The sequence below is a fragment of the Rhinolophus sinicus genome, linkage group LG05 (assembly GCF_036562045.2).
Source record: "Rhinolophus sinicus isolate RSC01 linkage group LG05, ASM3656204v1, whole genome shotgun sequence".
Lineage (NCBI taxonomy): Eukaryota > Metazoa > Chordata > Mammalia > Chiroptera > Rhinolophidae > Rhinolophus > Rhinolophus sinicus.
In genome coordinates, this window is record NC_133755.1 from 18,503,413 (window position 1) to 18,521,377 (window position 17,965).

Consider the following 17,965-nt stretch of genomic DNA (forward strand, 5'->3'; position numbering starts at 1 on the left):
GTATTTCAGAAGCAGAGAGAGAGAGAGAGATTGAGATTACAGGATTACCCACAGACTATTTTCATTCCTTGTATTCAATTTAATGAATGATTAAGAACTTATGCTGTAATATTTTATACAGGTCAGAGCCATTACAATCAATTCCAGAGAACTGTCCAGATTATTTTATTTTTTGGATTTTTATTATGCTAAGGATTGTTGCTCTCAGTAAGCTATGAGAAGCCTGGATCTCGGTATTGTCTGTGTTATACAGATATTTCACCAGTAACAACAAGATAGAAATAATGAATTTTTTTATTTTACAGAATTTTCTTAATCAGTTTTACATCCTGATGTTACCATTAGAACCTCTGGTTAGATGTGTGCCTTCTGTGTACTTTTTCATACAAAAAAGGGGATAAAAAACCTTCCTCCAGTTCACGAGAAGTCATAGGAATTTTCCTAGCCTTCTTCAGAGTTTAGGTTAAATCTGATCCAACGTCTGCTCTGAGAGTAGCAAACAGAAATGATGTTCTCGCTGAGTCTGAGCAGTTGCAGAGTGTAGATGATTCATTAATGTCATACTTAGTCAAATGCTGTCTTATAATTTTCTCAGTTGTCAGAGTTGTGCTTTTTACATAGAGTAGAAAAAGTGCTTTTTCATCTGAGTAGAAAAAGTCAGTGGTGAATATTTTCATTCCATATTGGCTATCTAACATCACCTGAGATTTTGTTTGTTGGGATTTTTCATTCCCATAAATAAATAAAGATAATATTCACTTTTTACCAGAAAAGTTCATTTCAGAAATCTGTAGTCAGTAGGGAGACAGGCTGGGTCTGGAGTCCTTGCAGTAGTTGTATGTATTGTTTCCTGTATCACAAACTAGACCGAGTCCATCTGCTCTAAACTATTTAGGAATAGTTTTCTATACTGTTACTGCGAAACATTTGCTTCCTTTATAGTCTTGTGACTGTGGGAACTTGGATAATGAATAACCACAGCATTAAGGGATTTTAGGGGTCTTTTCCATCCCATCATATTACAGAGAGGCTTTAAGGGGCTTACAGAAATATATGGTTCATTAAAATAACATTCAATAAGCAAATTAGGCCCAAAGGGAAGTGTGAGTAGGAAAGAAGATGAATTCAAGATTAAGGATGATATATGAAATACATACTGTAAGGTTCTCCACAATTTCTGTTAATAATTAGATGCTGGGTAATTTAAACTAAGAAGGGGAATCTTCGTGAAAGTTATGGAAACTATAACTGGATGAACATTGAATGTTAGTTCTTAGATCAATGATTTTTTACTGTACTTTCTTGTTTAAATGAGTTGAATATCAACATTTACATGGACTACTTGCAGACTTCCTATCCATATTGGCCCATAGACGTGGGACCAAGTAGCACAGTATTTCAGAAAGTGTCTAATTAGTTGCCACCATTTAAATATTGAGAGATTAAATAATCTGGATTTCTGGCTTCACTTGAAAAATTAGGATCTGGTAAAACCAGGCTTGCATTCTTACATGTCTGACATTGGCTGGAGGTGAGTGGAGAGCCCTTCCCACTGTGTATAAAATTTCCAGTTCTCTCCACTCATTGACATCACCTGTCTGGGCTGGGCAGACCCTGGAGGTTGCAAGCCCTGCCCTAGACCACCTGCCTCCCACTGAAAATAAGGAAAGTAAAGCCCAAGGAGGCAACCGAGGCGACAAAGAAGTAGCGTTCAGTACAGCATTATAATGTTACATCAGTTCAGTTTAATTCCGCCAAGGTGTTTACTGAATGACTTACATTGGCCGAGCATTGAATTGTACATAAAGAACAATATAAAAGTCTTAGGTTTTAGTAACAGGTACAACCCATTCATGGTGGTAAGACATTGATACAGGCCAATCAAAATTTGCTAATTTATACCGTTGTGCGATAGCTCATTCGTTGTTATTAATCATTAAGTGTTAGTCATGTGTGACATGAACATGCTGACTTAACAAAATGGATTGAAATATGGAAATGTCATCATCAAGTGAAGCCCGTATTCCCACCGTCATTGATTCAGGCAGTGGGTGGGCAGACTGGATAAGAGAAGCCAAGTCTGTTTGGGGGGGGGTGTCCTCTTAAATTGCTTGAGCCCTAAGAGAAGTGTCCCTTGTTCTCTTGTCCTTTCAGTGCACTGGGCGGCTCCTCAGCTCTTCATATTCCGGCTTTTCCAGGAGGAGGCTGTCTCATTGACTATGTTCCTCAAGTATGCCACCTGCTCACCAACAAGGTAAAAGCAAGGCCCTGCTCCCCGCTTTGTGGGGCTCTTTTCTCCCGTGTAGCACCTACCCAGCATCATCAAGCAGGCACCATCCTCTCCACCCCGTCTTCTTCGTTTCAACCTCCATTTAACATCGGCCTTTCCTACTTTGATTACAGTTCATTAGTTTCTCTCCCTATGTCTTTTTTTTTCAAGTTTATAAGCAAATTATGTTACTTTTTCCCTTTTCTTTTCTATTAACTTCAGGTGTACAAAACAATGTAATAGACATTTCACCCCTCACAAAGTGACAACCTCCCTCCCCCAATCTACTACCCCTCTGACATCGTATATGGCTGTTACAATTCCATTGACTCTCTTCCCTGTGCTGTACTCCACATCCCATGACTATATATATATAAAATTATAGTTCACATACGGTATTATTCAGCTTCGGCTTCAGGTGTACAGTGCAGTAGTCAGGCATCTCTCCTTATTTCTTTGCCCTCCTTCTTTCTTTTCTAAGGATTCTGACTTCCTGTTCTAGTCTTATCTTCATCTTTTAAGTTTGTATCTCCTCCTTCTTGACTTTCCTTCATGCCCTAATATTTGCTAAATCTTACACCTTCTTATGGCTTAAAATTTTTGAACTTCATTTTCCAATTATCGTGTGTGTGTGTGTGTGTGTGTGTGTGTGTGTGTGTGTGTCTAGTAGTAACATTGGGGTAATTGTATAGAGCTGCCTTCATCTCTTGCTGCTTTTCGGTACCTCACTTTTTAATAGTTCTTGGTTCTCTGTGTCATGTCTAGGAGCAGTTTGCCAGAGCCCTGCTCCTAGAGGTAGGGTTTCCAGGTCAGCTGGTCTTACAGCCAGGCACATCAGATTATCTGAAGCTTCCCCTCAGCTGCATTAATGAGCCATTACACTGGCAAGGAGCTCGCGGAGTTTGCATTAATGGTTGTCAGATATTTCTAAACAGTATGTCCAGCCAGTGTGTTTAGCTAAAGGCTGGAGATATTAATCCACAAGCAACACTGACTTTCTTTTTTCTCCCACGTGGACTGACTCAGTTTGCTTAATTCCCAGAGTGCTGTTTTCTTTGCTCCTTGACTTGTTCACATTGGCTTAGAAAATAAATCTTTTGTCTGTCTCTTTAATTCAAAAGATAGCTCATCTCTACATAGAAATATCTTAAAAGTACAATAATATTTCAAAGGCTTCAGTATTATGTTTTAAATGTCAGAGAAACTAAAATCTGGCAACTCTGCAATCTGTGGGCTTGGCAGAGATTCCAGGGTATTTAACTTTGTGGAGTGGTTGCTTCTCATTGGACCAAACTCCCACAGCCTCCGCCCTCCTTCCAAACTGATCAGAGGACAGAATTTGTATTTACATTGTGGGACTTTGCACTGCCTTCAAATCTGTGTTCCAGTATTATAGAAAAAAATGCAAATTTGGTTTTCCAGAACCAAGAAGAAAAGCCTTTTTAAAGCTCTCCAATTGAGATTAATTTCTAGTCATACATTGTCCTCCAAAAAATTATTAATACTATTTTCCCAGAAATATAAGAATCAGTTCGTTTTTCTTATCTGGTTCCCTTTCATTAATTTCACTTGTCTTTTAAAATTGATGTTCTTCTGCATGCTACAAACGCGGACAGTATGGCTGCTTTTAGAAACAATCTCGTCAAATGAATTTCCATAATTACATTGGAATCTATCTTTATAGCCAGTTTTGTTGTGGGTTTCTGTTAAAATGGTTTTCTGTTTTTAAAATCAAGTACACAGAACTGTTTTCATCCCCTTTTTAAACAAAGCCACTTAAGCAAACTTATCATCTGCTTTTCTTTTCCCAAAATAACATTTCTGATCCTGCATTAAGCCTGCAAAATAAGCACTGTTTTTATAAATTGACATACAGCCTATTATAGAAATAGAATTGTTTTACTTTTAAAGGATGCAATGTGACTATCAGTACCAATTGTGTCAAAGTTATTTCAAGTACTTTATCTCAAGTTTTTGTTAAGCGATGGAAACTCATTGTGGCTATAGCCAGGATAAACAATTTTGGGGGTCTCTTTCTTCCACTGTTTCTTGCAGCCAGTATAAGGACATCATGAGGAATGTATTTTTGTGTTAGAAGCTGATGGGTAAATGATTGACTTTCAGATGCCTAGCTTACTGACTTCACAGCTTTTTATAGAAACTGTCATTTGGTGATAACAAGGAAATATAAAAAGGCAAAATAAACTTTCCTATTGCAACACTCCCTATTCTGAATATTGGGAATTTAAAAAGAAAGAATTAAGCATTATCCTGCCTTTCCGATAGGAGTTGTGGTTCTGGATAACCAAAATAGCCCTATTTGATAAGAGGGAGGTCTTTTTTATGGAGAATTCCAGCTGATAAATGCAGAAGGAATGATATCATTCAAAAATCACCGTTTTTTAGGCCCTAATGAAATAATTAATTCAGACAACGATCTCCAACAGATGCTAAAACCATCAGGTGAAAGGTGGGTGGGGAACTAGATCTTCAAACACTTCGAGAGGGGTACCTGCGGATTTCCCACTATGCAAAGGGGAAACATCTATTTCCAGTGGAGTGGTCTGGCTGCCATCACCATAACTGATGGTCAAACCCAGGATCACCTATGAAGTTTTCTTGCCAAAAATATTTAACCTGAATCTAATCACAGCTTCAGCTCTGACTTCCAATTCATAGGCAATACAGAGGGTAGTGGAAAAAGGAAAGAAACAATCAGAGCATCTAGACTGTAGAACATTTTACAAGACAACTAGCCCTCTCTGTTTGAAAAGTCAGTGTCATGTGTACATGCTCAGGCACACACATAGACACACAGACACACACCCCAGGAGGTACTGTTATTCTAGATTAAGACTTTCTAGATTAAATTGCCTGATCCCTGATTATATCCTGCTTTTAAAAAAAAGTGTTTCGGGGACAACTGGGAAATTTTGAAAAACGACAGGGGACTGGATGAATTCAGAGAATGATTGCTAAGTTTGTTGGGTATGATAATGGTACTATGGTTGTGCAGGAAAACGTCCTGTTTTTTGGAGATGCATGCTGATGTATTTAGGATGAACCATCACGATGTCTCTAATTTCCTTTCCTTTGACATGTTTCAGTAAGATTGATTGATAGAGTGATAGATAGGGAGATGGCAAGATGAAGCAACTAGACAAAATATTCAGTTGTTGAACATTGGTGGTGGGAATAGGGGTGTTCATTTTACTATTCTTTCTACTCTGAAGCTTTGAAATTTTTCATAATAAAGCATTTAAAAATTTCCTACTCTGCTTCTCAGCTTTGGGTTCCTATTCCAGGTGCAGTATGTGATTCAAGGATATCACAAAAGAAGAGAGTATATTGCTGCTTTCCTCAGTCACTTTGGCACGTAAGTTTCCTGCTTAAACCGTCTGCCAACAGTGCCCTCCCTTCCTGCTGACCCTAATGGGAAGGCTTGATTAAGAAAATAGCACTTAGTTCTTAGGTATGGTACCTTTTCCATGCCATTTTGATCCTTCTAGTATGTTGCTTACACTAAAGCTCCCAGGAAGCCATTTTTTAAAATCAATTCTTTAGCAAACAATAAAATCACTGTCTCCGTGGAGCAGCAGTATGCCCAGCCCCAAACACAGCAGTTTGCACAGCACTGTCACCTCCCTCAGCTCACAGTCATCATGAGGTCAGCCAGGCAGGCATTAGTGACACATTTTACTGAAGAAAGCCCTGAAACTTGGAGAAGTTCAGTAACCTGACAGAAGTCACACTCCTAAAAGCAGTAAGAGCCAGGGTGGGAACCCAGGTTCTCAGGACTCAGGTCTCCTGACAGGACCCCCCCTCCCGACAGTGCCTCACAGGTTTGGGAAGGAAACCTAGCATTAGACCCAAAAGCGATGACTGCCCGCTGGGATTAGGAGCTGGAAGAAGGCACCTCGAGGGAAAAGGTAGCGTGGCACTGCAGGGGTAGGGTGGCGTCTCCTTGCCCTCTCCTTCGGCTGCCAGTGGCTGTGCTGCTGTGTAGCCCCGTTTCCTTACATGATGGCATCGGCCTCACCACGCTTCTACTTAGGCGGCGCTCAGTGGGAAAACGAATGCGTTTTCCTCACAGGCTGCTTTACAGGTGGAACATTCTACCCAGTTGGGACTAAGCACTAAGGGTTTTGGTTGTCTGGTTGTATCCCACCTTGTTTTTGAGAAGTCCTATGAATACCTGAAGATAGATACAGTAGCACAAAATTAAAAATTTTAAAAAGTAAATGAAGAAATTGGGACAAAAGGAAAGTGGGAATGGGAAAGAGAAGATGAAATAACAAATAAGATTGGCCATTCCCTGGGATATTATTTTACAAACTGGCATCATTCTAAGCAAAATTTCTGACTCCTCAAAACAATTTCAGGAAATTTTCTCATTATCCATAGTGGAATTTTTCATGCCTCCGAAATAGAACTCTCAATAGCTAAACAGTATGAGTATCTCTCACAAGTGTTGAATACTTAAGATTATTTTTCAGCTTTACTTATGAACATTTTGAGAAAATACTTGCGATACAAACAGTGGTTAATAAATGTCCTCTGTTTTTTGACTAAGAGTATCTTTAGTGTAATTGAAAATGAGGAAGCCAGCATAGTGACCTCCAAAGTAGGATGCAGACACCCTGGGGGGGGGGTGCCCCCCTCACTCCATTGATGTACAAAGTAAATGTGAAAATTGCATTTACATTTATTTGAAAAATACCAGTTCTTTTTAATGTACATTTTAATGTATGTTTTATTGTGCATATAATGCAGTAATATAGTAGTACTTATATACAACTATTAAGTTATATACAAATACTACTATATTATGGGACCATATGCATGATGAAAAGGATTCTGCGCTTGTTTTTGCTTATGGGATGCAGAATCTGAAAAGTACAGATACCAGTGTCGTAACATATTGAGTTAATTATAAATTCATGGAAAGAAATATAAACTGGTGAATATACTTTTTGACTTAAGTCAGAAAATCTGAATGATAGCTAGACCTGGAGCAAATCACTTAGCCTTCAGTGTCTTCGTTCCTGTACCTTTACAGTGGGTGCAGCTGTTCTCTCTACTTAAACTGGGCGGCCATCAGTATTAACAGTCTGACTGGCCTGACTCGACCAGGGAGAAGGCACCTGGAGGGATGGCAAAGGCCTTGTACAGGGGAGAGAACATTAATCCTGTCCTCAGTGTCCTGCAGTCAGTGTTGTCACATTATGGTGACATTCCCCAAGCACTCAGCTCTTGAGGAAATGGGGGAGGGGAGCCTGGCAGAATCCTGCCCAGGCCCTTCAGCCATCAGGAGCTGTTCTCGCTGGACACGTGAGGTGTGCCTCTCCCATCCAAACCCAGCGTCCACCCAGCTGACGTTTCATTTTGTCTCGCATCCAGTGAGGAGGACAGGGGTGCACAAGTGAAAGGATTCCAAGTACTTTGGGAGAAAATAATCTACCACCCTAAACTTAGTGACACTGTTATTGCTCGTGACTGTGGAGTGCCTGCCTGTGTGAAGGTGACACGTAGCCATGCTATTTACACAGTAGTATCATTGCTGACCCAAGCTCTTCATTTGCCTTTTTTCTCATAACTAGTAACTGGCATTTGCATAGCACTTCACGGTTTATCTTGTTTGTTTCACACAGCCCTGTAATGAAGTTTGAAATGTTATTACATCTGTTTTACAGATGAGGAAACTGAGGCTCCAAAGTTTAAGTGATTTGCCTGAGGTCGTAGGAGATAGTAAATGGCAAAGCTGTAACTTCAGCCTAGATGCTGTCATTCCAAATCCACTTCCTTCCTGTGGTAACACTCGCTCACCTTAAACACATCTCGGATTCAATACCCCTGACTTTGTGAATATATTCTTTACTCGGTTCCATCTCTTTTCTACCTTATTTTTATGAGTTTTTTGTTTGTGTGTGTGTGTTTGTATTCCTTAGAGGTGTCGTGGAATATGATGCCGAAGGCTTTACAAAACTCACTCTGCTGCTGATGTGGAAAGATTTTTGTTTTCTTGTACACAGTGAGTATACTTTTGCTATTAGTATGTCAGCATACATTTGAAAATGTGCTAAACTACATGTAACAAGGAGTACGAGAACCTTGGCGTCCTGACTTTGTTTCTTTCACGTCAGTATATCTACTGCACGGTTTTAAAGAGCAAGCATCTGTAGACCAGTACTTCTCAACCAGGTGTATTTTCCCCTCAGGGGATGTTTGGCAATGTCTGGAGACATAATTGTCGTGATTTGGGGTCTGGGGGAGCAGGGGAGGTTGTTGTTGCAATTGGCGTTTCGTGGACAGAGGTCAGGGGTGTTGCTAGACATCCTACAACGAATAGGACAGCCCTCCCAACAGCAACAACAACAATCATAGCACGCAAAATGTCAACAGTGCTGAATTTAAGAAGCCCTACCCTAGACAGATGTCTGTTTGAAATTATCTTTTGAGTATCAGGTTTCAGAATGTTCAGGATTACTCAGAACACAGTTGCTTTGATCATTTGGTTATCGTCCTTATTAAGGGAAAAGTCTACAACTTTGGTAATATATATCTTAAGGTGAGATAATGTTTTCATATATTCCCAGCATCCCTTTTCAGTTTTATGCCACAAAGTACATGTATTTAAATGTTGTGTTACATGAATCAGTCAGTTAGTAAACTTTGGTCTGGCTTTCTCTTGATTAATAATGTAGAGTCTCGTTTGTTTATTTCTTTGTTATTTAAGAACCAGTGACCCATGGTGCCTGGTTCAAGTTGCAAGTTAACCAAGACCTTTATTCTTTAGTAATTTGGTATGCAAAATGCCCAGTCTTCAAGATAAAGGCAAAGAGTTCCAGCTCTCCCAGATTGAGTTACAGAAAAGCAGTCGGTTTGGGTTGACTTCCTCGGTAGCTAGAACTACCCTAGACCTCAATAAACTATTCCAGGAAGCAAAGCTCTGGCCTATTTAGCCAAGCCATCACATAGTGTAGATACTGACTTGAAATTTTTCTTCCCCAGCAGATTGACCTTCTTGGCTGTGATTTACTTAGGCTAAAATAGTTGTTAGTTTGTCTTACCTGATTTCATACCAACAGATGGTGAAGAAACCCAAAAATATCCATAGTGGCAGAGGGAAGAAAGCCTCTGATTAAAACTACCATAATCCACATAGAGATAACTGAGAGTTGGCTCTACTTGTACGGAATTGTTTCGCCCTGCCTTTGAAGTGTTTCCCAAGGATAGCCGCCTTGTCACGCAGTGCTTTGTACGGAGCTCCGACTCTATAGCTAGTGTACATTGGGACCAACTTTTCAAATGCATCTGAAAAATGTAAGCATATTGCTTTGTATTAATAATGTGCACAGATAAACAGAGAGTTGGAGAGGTAACGATTTTAATCTTGGGTGTGCCTCCAACTAATCACATGACCTAGTTCAAATCACTAGCACAAGCTTCCCTCTACTTTAGTTTCCTCCTACGTACACTGGGGGTGTGCTTGTTAAACTATGTGGAGACACTGGCATATGAAGCTTAACCTACAATACAGGGCCAGGTGGAAGGAAGCCTCCCGGTCAAGGCCTCGTGGCAACCTCCTCTTTGCTCACCATCCTCTGTGGCCCTACAGGTACTTCCAGCCACCACTTTTGATTCTGACTGTATGTGCAACTGCTTTGGTTTTCTATTCTGAGTCAGGATTCCCTTGTGAGCTCTCACTTTCTGTTTGCCGTTGTACTTCACCCCACCATCTGATCCCAGTGATTCTGTGTCTAGCGTGTTAACCTGACCCCAGGCTCTCATCACGTCTTGGTTTGTCCTTCATGACCCTGGACAGTTGCCTGGGTGCCTCGTCTGCTATGATTCCCTCAGTCCAGCTCAGCAAGAGGCGTCTGCACCCTGCCTTGAATGCAGGGGGCAACAGTCAGAGGCCACCCAGAATGGCTGTGGGAGAGCGACACAGAGGAAAGGACACACAGAGACAGAGAGACAGTTGCGAACATTTAATTAGATGAAGGCTTCATCTAGTTTCTTTATCCCAAAGTGGCATGAAATGGCAACTCTTTCCTGAAACTTACTTTGGTCCCTAGCTATGGTTCTACTTTCAAAAAACTTGATATCATATTTTATCAGATGTAAGGGGGAAAAATGCCTTTTCTAGGCATTACTCATTCTGTGTTTTTCACACGCAGCTCAGTGGTAGCTAGCAAGATGGGAGAAAGAGAATTCACCTCTCGCTCCTGCCAGCTCTCTTATGAGGGCCACCAGTGTTATAACAATTCTTGTTCCTTTGGAAGATCTGTTCCCCATGGAATATTCTCTCCATGTTACCATGTGTCCAGTGTTTCTTACAGCTACTTCTCCGCTTTCCTATCTTTGCTTTTCCGAGTCATACATGCAAACTCGAGTCCCGAAGTCATATTTTCACTTAGTATTGATTACCTTCTTCAGAAACAGTACTCCAAGGCACTCATTAGAATAGCACCGGGGACCTGAGGATTCATTTAGTTTACTTTTACCAAAGTGGTTCCTCAGGCTGTGATTCCTTTCCTCCCAGGCCATTCACTTCTTGTCTCTTAGCGTCACTGCCCACGTTGGGCTCTTCTGGCAGATAAGACCTCATCTGTGGATCAGGGGACTTTGATGCTGTTTCCTGCTCCATCATTAACTCACAGCCTGTCTTTAAATAAATTATTTCTACCTTTTTGTTTCTTTCCTAAATCTAAATTCAGGACTTGCTACATCAGAGTGAAGCTTGGTTAGATCATGTATTTTATTCAGTCATGCAGTTAAGCATCTGACACTTACCTTCCTTTGGAAGCATCTGCTTGCTTGGTTACAATACCCAAGGGACTATGTGTTCCCTTTTTTCCCCATGAAGATTGGGATGTGAATATGAAGTGGCAGAGACTTAATGATACATTACAGTAGATTATTCTGAGATCTCAAGAACGTGAAAAAGGAAGAAGGAAGTGCCTAGAGATGGAGCCAGTCTTCTGTGGTTGGCTTCACTACTCCAGAGACCTGGCAGGACCCGATATTACACCCCTGCTCCCCACCCTCTCTGTTCTGCCCAGGCCCAGAAAGGGGGCTGTCAGGAGGGGGCAGGGCTGGCAATAATTCTGAGCATTCTGGATGCCAGAGAAAAGAGGCCCTCCTTCTCTCTTGAGACAGATGGCTCTGACCTCAGACTGCCAGCGTGTGCCGAAGCAAGAATGCCTTAGGGGGAATGTTGTACATATTCTGGGATCTCTCAGGAGACACTGCAACTTCCTGGCACCCTGGTGGCTCCAGGAGTGGGGACTGTGGCCACGATTGTGGCCATGGAGCCTTTTTATCTTGCTTTTCTTTACCCATTATCAATATATCGTAAGACTTGGAACCACCGCAGGATCGGGGACTTGCTGCTATCCAGAAACTGTTTTCAGGGAGGTTTTTTGGCCATCATCTAAGAATTATTTGTAGTGGCTACGTAGTAATTCTGTATTTGCCAAGTTGTTTTTACCTCTGGAGGTAGATGTTTTCTGTAAACCAGCAGCTTTTCAGAATGCTAGGTGATGAGACAACCAAATAGCAAAGCACAGAAGCCAGAACAAAAGCAACCGCTGGGTAAAACATGGGCTCTTTTCATGGGTCCCTGTCAGACGCACTGTACAAGAGGAGGAAGCTGCCTAAGGTAGCCGGTTACTGCTTAGAAGGGGAAGGTATTGAGATCTGTGACTTCCAAGGCTAGTGAGAGTCTGTGACTGTATGAGAAGCGGTCTTCCCGTTACCTGTAAATTCTGGGTAAATGCCCCTTTGAGTCATCCAACCTGGATCACAGGCCATGTTTCCCCAGGAAAATACCTATTAGACTAAATCTAACCATTTTGGTTGTTCCATTTCATTTTTTTCTCTTCTCTGCCCCTAACCCAATTAATGTAACAGAGCTCTGAGTTTACTGAGAATCTACTGTGTGCTCAGTACTATGTGCTAAGTCCCAGGGGATATAAGAATATAACTCAGGCTTGACCTTAAGACACTTAGAGTGGCACAAGGTCTGGAAGACTATAGCCCGTGGGCCAAATCCCACCCTCAGTATGGCCCTCGAGATAAGGTGGTTTTTATGTTTTTAAAAGGTTATGAAGAATACGCAACAGAGATGGTAAAGCCTAAAATACTTATTCTTTGACCCTTTACAAAAAAGGCTTACCAACCCCGGGTCTAGTGGATGAGAAAAGAGATCAGATAAAGGTGAAGTGCAGTGGTCTGCATTTTTTAAAAATATTTTGTGAGCTTGCCTACTATTATATATGCAAGACACAAAGTGATATATGACAGACAGAACTTTATTACGAGTATGATATATGAGAGACAGACCCTCCCTAAATGAGTCTAAAGAGAGAGACAGACAATAAAGAAGTAAACTAACAAATATATAGACTTCAAGTGACAAATACCATAATGGAACAAAGCAGAAGGCTATGAAAGAGACTAAGGAGGGGAGTTATTGTTAGAATGGTCAGGGAAGACTGCTCGTAAGAGGTGACGTTTCAGCTGAGACCTTAATGAGTAGCTATTTAGAGAGTCCAGGGAGGCGATTCCAGGGAAAGAAGTCAGCTCTGTAAAGAGCAGCTAAAGGCAGCAAAGAGCTTCGCATGGGCCAGTGTGGCTAGAGTACCAGTGAGCAAGGAGAGACTCATATAAAATAAGGTTTGGGGCCTCGCAGGCCATGTATATCAGTTAGGATTAAGTAGTATGAACGTGTGAATGGTTTAAAGCAAGATAGAAGTTTATTTCTCACTCGTTTTATAGGTAGGCAGTTCAGGGCTGGAATGATAGATCCAAAGGTCGCATAGGACCCAGGTTCCTTCAAGCTTTTTACTCCGCTATTCCTTCAGTGTGGCCTTCTTGCTCACAATCCAAGAAAGCTGTTGGAGCTCCAGCCATCCCATTCACAAACTAAGTAACAGAGTAGAGACGAGATAGGTACAAACCTTCTCATTTCCTTCTCATGCATTGCTTACAATTACATCTCATTGTTCCAGAACTTAGATCACACGGCCTCAGCATGTGAGCTATGGCAGAGTGGGAAGTGTAGTTCTTTAGCCAGAGCAGTAAACGCCCAACTAAAAATCGAACTTTTTTGAGTGAGAAAGTGAGAATGACTATTTAATAAGCAGCTACTAATCTCTTCAAATCAAGGCAAGGAGTTTGGATTTTATCTAGGTTAAGGTCCCATCAGGAAACAAATGACATCACACAGGTAACAAGGGAGAATTCAGTGGAAGGACTGTGTTCTAAGGTGTGGACAGGTTTAAAGAAAACCAAAAGGGATGGTTAGCATCAGGGAGTCATTACCTTCTTTCTCTAGGCCTGCGTGGGCAACAGGAGAGCATGGTTACCAGAAGCTGGAAAGAGCTATAGCTGTAGCTGTAGGAGAAGGTTTCCTGGCAGGAGCTAGGGAGGGCCTTTGGTGGAGGAATGTAGCTACTGCTAGCCTGCAGCTATGCAGGAGGAGCTCGTCTCCTTTCAGTTCTGTTGGTTTTGTTGTTAGGTACATATACATTTATAATTGTTACATCTTCCTGATGTATTGACCTTCTTATCATTATGGAATGTCCCTCTTTATCTCCAGTAATACTACTTCTCTTAAAGTCTATTTCATCTGGTGTTAATGTACCCATCACAGTTCTCTTATGTTTATTGTTTGTTTGGTATATCATTTTCCATCTTGCTGCTTTCAGACTTTGTTGTTGTTTTTGGTGGGGTTTTTTCATTTTTGTTTTTGGGGTTTTTTGTTTGTTTGTTTGTTTTGAGGTTTAGGGTTTTTATTTGGTCTTTAAAAAGTGTGTCTCTTGTAGACAGCATATGATTGGTTTTTGCTTTTATAGCCATTGTAATAATCTCCTATTTTATGAGATAGTTTAATCCATTGACATTTAATGTAATTATTGGTATAATTGGATTTGGGTCTGCCATTTTGATATTTATTTTCTGTTTGTCTCATTCCTTTTTTGTTCCTCTTTTACTGCCTTTTGTGTCACAAATGTTTTTAATGTACTATTTTAATTCCTCTGTTGATATTTTTAACTACTTTTTTGTTATTATCTTAGTGGTTTGTTCTAGAAATTGCAATATGCATCTTTAACACAATCTACTTCAGAATAATAGTGACTTAATTCTGGTAAAATATAACAACTTTTCTCCTTTTCTTTCCCCTTCTTTGTGCTATTATTGTCATATATATTACTTCTACATATGTTATAATGCATTTGCTATTATTGCTACAAACAATCTTATATTTTCAAAATAAATTAAAAGCATAAAAGAAAAATATTCTCTTTGTGTTTTGCTCTGTCCATTATTTCCAGTGTGTCTGTACAGGTCTTTGGTTGCTCTGTTCCTCCATTTCATAGTTGTTATAGTGGATGCAGAGGGCTATGGCAGGGTTGATTTGGTCTACTGGATGATGAGTTTCTTACTCTGATTTTTTTCTTCATTTTAAATAATTAAAATTCACACAGATTTCTTAATAGTCTTCTTTTAGTATTTGTCTTTATCTCTTTGTTCATTCATTCATTCGTTTTAAGCTTACATTAAGTCCAGAAAACAGTTATTTTTCATGAGAGCTCAGTTTCTGGTAAGACTTTATTTTTCTAGGCTAGAGGAAATTGACAACTGCAGACTAATTTTGCTAGTCATTTAAATAATTCTTGCCTCATAGGCCTGTAATCAAGACCAATTAAGTTAGAAATTGGGACAGCTTTTGAAATTTTAAGTGAAAATCAGAGGCTTCTTTCTGTTTGTTGCTGCAAGTGCGCCTTCTAAGCTCTGAGTTTTGTCAGGCTATGTGATCACTAGTATAACCACAGACCTTGTTGGCCTCCATGTAGCGCTGCCATTTACCCTCCAAGGCAAAGCTGTCACAGTAGCTGCCGCTGGGTTCCTGAGCACAGTGGTGTGGATGCATCTCCTTGCCACAGTAACAACGACCCGTAAGATATTTAGCAGCAACAAACGAGGTAGCTACGAAGTAATTCAGTTAAACTAAAACTGTGATGTTTCTCAAAACTTGCTTACTTTGGGGATACAAATCACATTTTTATATCAATAGATTTGAAGCAGAAGTCAGAATTGGTAAAGTCATTAAAATTAGGAACCGTAATGTTATATGTTAGAATTCATTTCAAACCAAGTCTATAAAAAGTAATACTATTTTAGAATTAATATGTTTACTTCAGGTCAGGCACATACAAAGATCTGTAGTTTAATTTTGTTATTTCTAGTAGTAATAAAAGCAGCAGGAACTAAAATTGATTATGAACAAAACGTGAAAAACCAATCAGTTCTCTGTGTGGTTCAAAATGATAAAAGAATATGTAAAAATATAAAATCTACATTCTACATGCCTTTTTGCTTTGGTCATGAGAACTATTGAGCCCTTTAGCTACCTTAAACATCTTGGTTAATTTTTATCCTGGACTTCCTTGGACGTGGTGTTCATCCTTTGATCACACACACACACACAGTCACACCCTTCTCACAGTTTACAGCTCACATAGCTCCAGCCCTTCAGCAGCTACTGTCACTGTTGGGTTGAAACTTGGGTTTTGTCTTTACAGTCTACATCCAGAAAGTCTTTTTTGGTCATTTCTGACACTGATTTGAGAATTTATTTCATTAATCTTCATTGGGAATATTGTCTTCATTCTGACACCCTGGATTTACATGGCACAAGACGTTCTTCCAGGAGATTGTAGATCAGATGCACGTTACCATTCGATGATTCCCCCCCCCCCCCATGCTTTCTGTATGATTCTTTTCAGCTGTAATTACTGGGTTAAAGTAATTGCTAAAGTGAGTTTATCTGATCAAAGAAAGGTCATGAAAACTCAGTGATTTTAACTTAAAAGCTTATGCAGCTGCTCTGAAATTAATAAATTATAACCCAAGAAGGCATCTAATTCAATGAAAGAAAGTAACTTTATAATATTGATCTAGTTCAGTATAACCTTTTCTTAGAATTAATTTTGAGGTATTAGTGACATTGGTGAAACATAGGCATAATTTTGGTGTAAAACTTTTGCTGTTGTTGAAGATAATAGAGTAATAACAGCTAACAGGTGCTGAGTGTATACCACGCTCCAGACACTGTGCTCAGTACTTTGCGTATATATTTGTGTTCTTTAATCCTCCAAACATCCTTCTTAGGGTAATTCCTAGGAGTTCCCCCATTTAACAAACAACAAAAGTGTGGCTCAGAGAGAGAGAGTATATTGACTGTGACAGAGTGAGGATTTCAGTCCCGGAACTGATTCCAGAGCCCACGTGCTCAACTGCACTACTGTGCCACTTCAGATTGTATTGGGCAGGATCCCCCAGTGTGTGATCCCTGTTGAAAGTCTTGGGAGCTTCCCAGAGAACCCATAAGCCGCAGGAGCAAACGTAGCAGGTCATGGTCCAGCCATGCGCTTGGAGCTATGTGTTCACTGGCTCATCTCTCAGGAACATGAGTGGACATCTCACCAAAGACGTTACTGATGTGAAGGTGGTGAGGCACAAAGCTGGTGTCACTCAGCAGTGGTGACAGTTTGTCCAGCTCTAATCCCCTACCAAGTGGCACAAATATACTGGCATGAGTAGGGTTTCACTCTGTGGCCATAGAAAGAGCAAAACTGAGTGGCTTTAATTAAAGAATTAACCAGCTACTCATTATCAGAAACTGTATTTAACCTGTTTAGACATAGCGAATGTAGTCAATTATAATGGTTCATTATACAAAGTGCGTGCAAACCTACAAAGGCAAATACTACCTGAGCCAAATAGGCGATGTAGACGTCCGTAGGAGAAGCCCAGGTTCTCAGACAAGAGGCAGTGGTAGGTCGGAACTGTGGTAAACTGCATCTCCTTCACATGGTTTTGATTTAAGAAAAGAAAAGTACAATCCAGACATCTGTGTGGGCTGGATCTAGCCTGATGGCGTACGAATCTTTTAAAAAAAAAAACACTTTTTATTATAAAACTTTCAAACAAAAGTAGAAAAATATAATGAATCCCCATGCCCATCATCCACATTGCAGTTTTATCTACCTTGTTTCATTGGTCCCGCCCTCCTTTTTAATTTTTAAAAACTATTTTCTGGAATATTTTGAAGCAAATGTGAAATATGATTTTACCTCTAAATACCCCAGTGTGTTTCTCTCACAAATAAGGATTTAAAAAAAAAAAAAGGATGTATTCAAAATAACATTATTACATCTATTTCTTCAATTAATCATCTAACTCCCAATATTTGTTCAAATTTCCCTGTTTGTCTCAAAAAATGTTTTATTTTACAGTTGGTTTGTTCAAATCAATATCCAAACAAGTCAGGACCCATGAATCTTGAAAAATCTTTTTTTAGAAGAGAAGAGATGTGGACCCAAATAATGGATATCGCCACTCATCTTCTTCCCCGTAATTTAATTGAGAAATTATGGATTGAAATTTTTTCAAAAAATGAGCTCAGTAGGACAGGAGGGCTGTAAGAATGTTTCAGGCAGAGAGCCCAGCATAAACAAAGGCCCTGAGGGAAGCACTAGCATGTTTGTGAGGAACAGTAAGTGGTTTAGGATTTCTCAAATATCTAGTGGATCCTGGGATGAGAGATCGAGCTAAAGAGGCAGTCGGAGCCCAGAACTCAGACAGCACTATATACTAGGCTGACGAATACGGACTTTATCCTGA

The 17,965-nt window shown here is 40.1% G+C and overlaps 1 protein-coding gene across 1 annotated transcript in view; it reads left to right on the forward strand.

The window, feature by feature from the left end:
- BABAM2 (BRISC and BRCA1 A complex member 2) overlaps positions 1-17,965 on the forward strand; it is a 367,400-nt gene that overhangs the window by 288,682 nt on the left and 60,753 nt on the right. Inside the window, exons 8-10 of the mRNA XM_019735370.2 lie at positions 2,155-2,254; positions 5,575-5,645; positions 8,218-8,300. Coding sequence (XP_019590929.1) covers positions 2,155-2,254; positions 5,575-5,645; positions 8,218-8,300 — 254 coding nt within the window. The remainder of the gene's footprint in view (positions 1-2,154; positions 2,255-5,574; positions 5,646-8,217; positions 8,301-17,965) is intronic.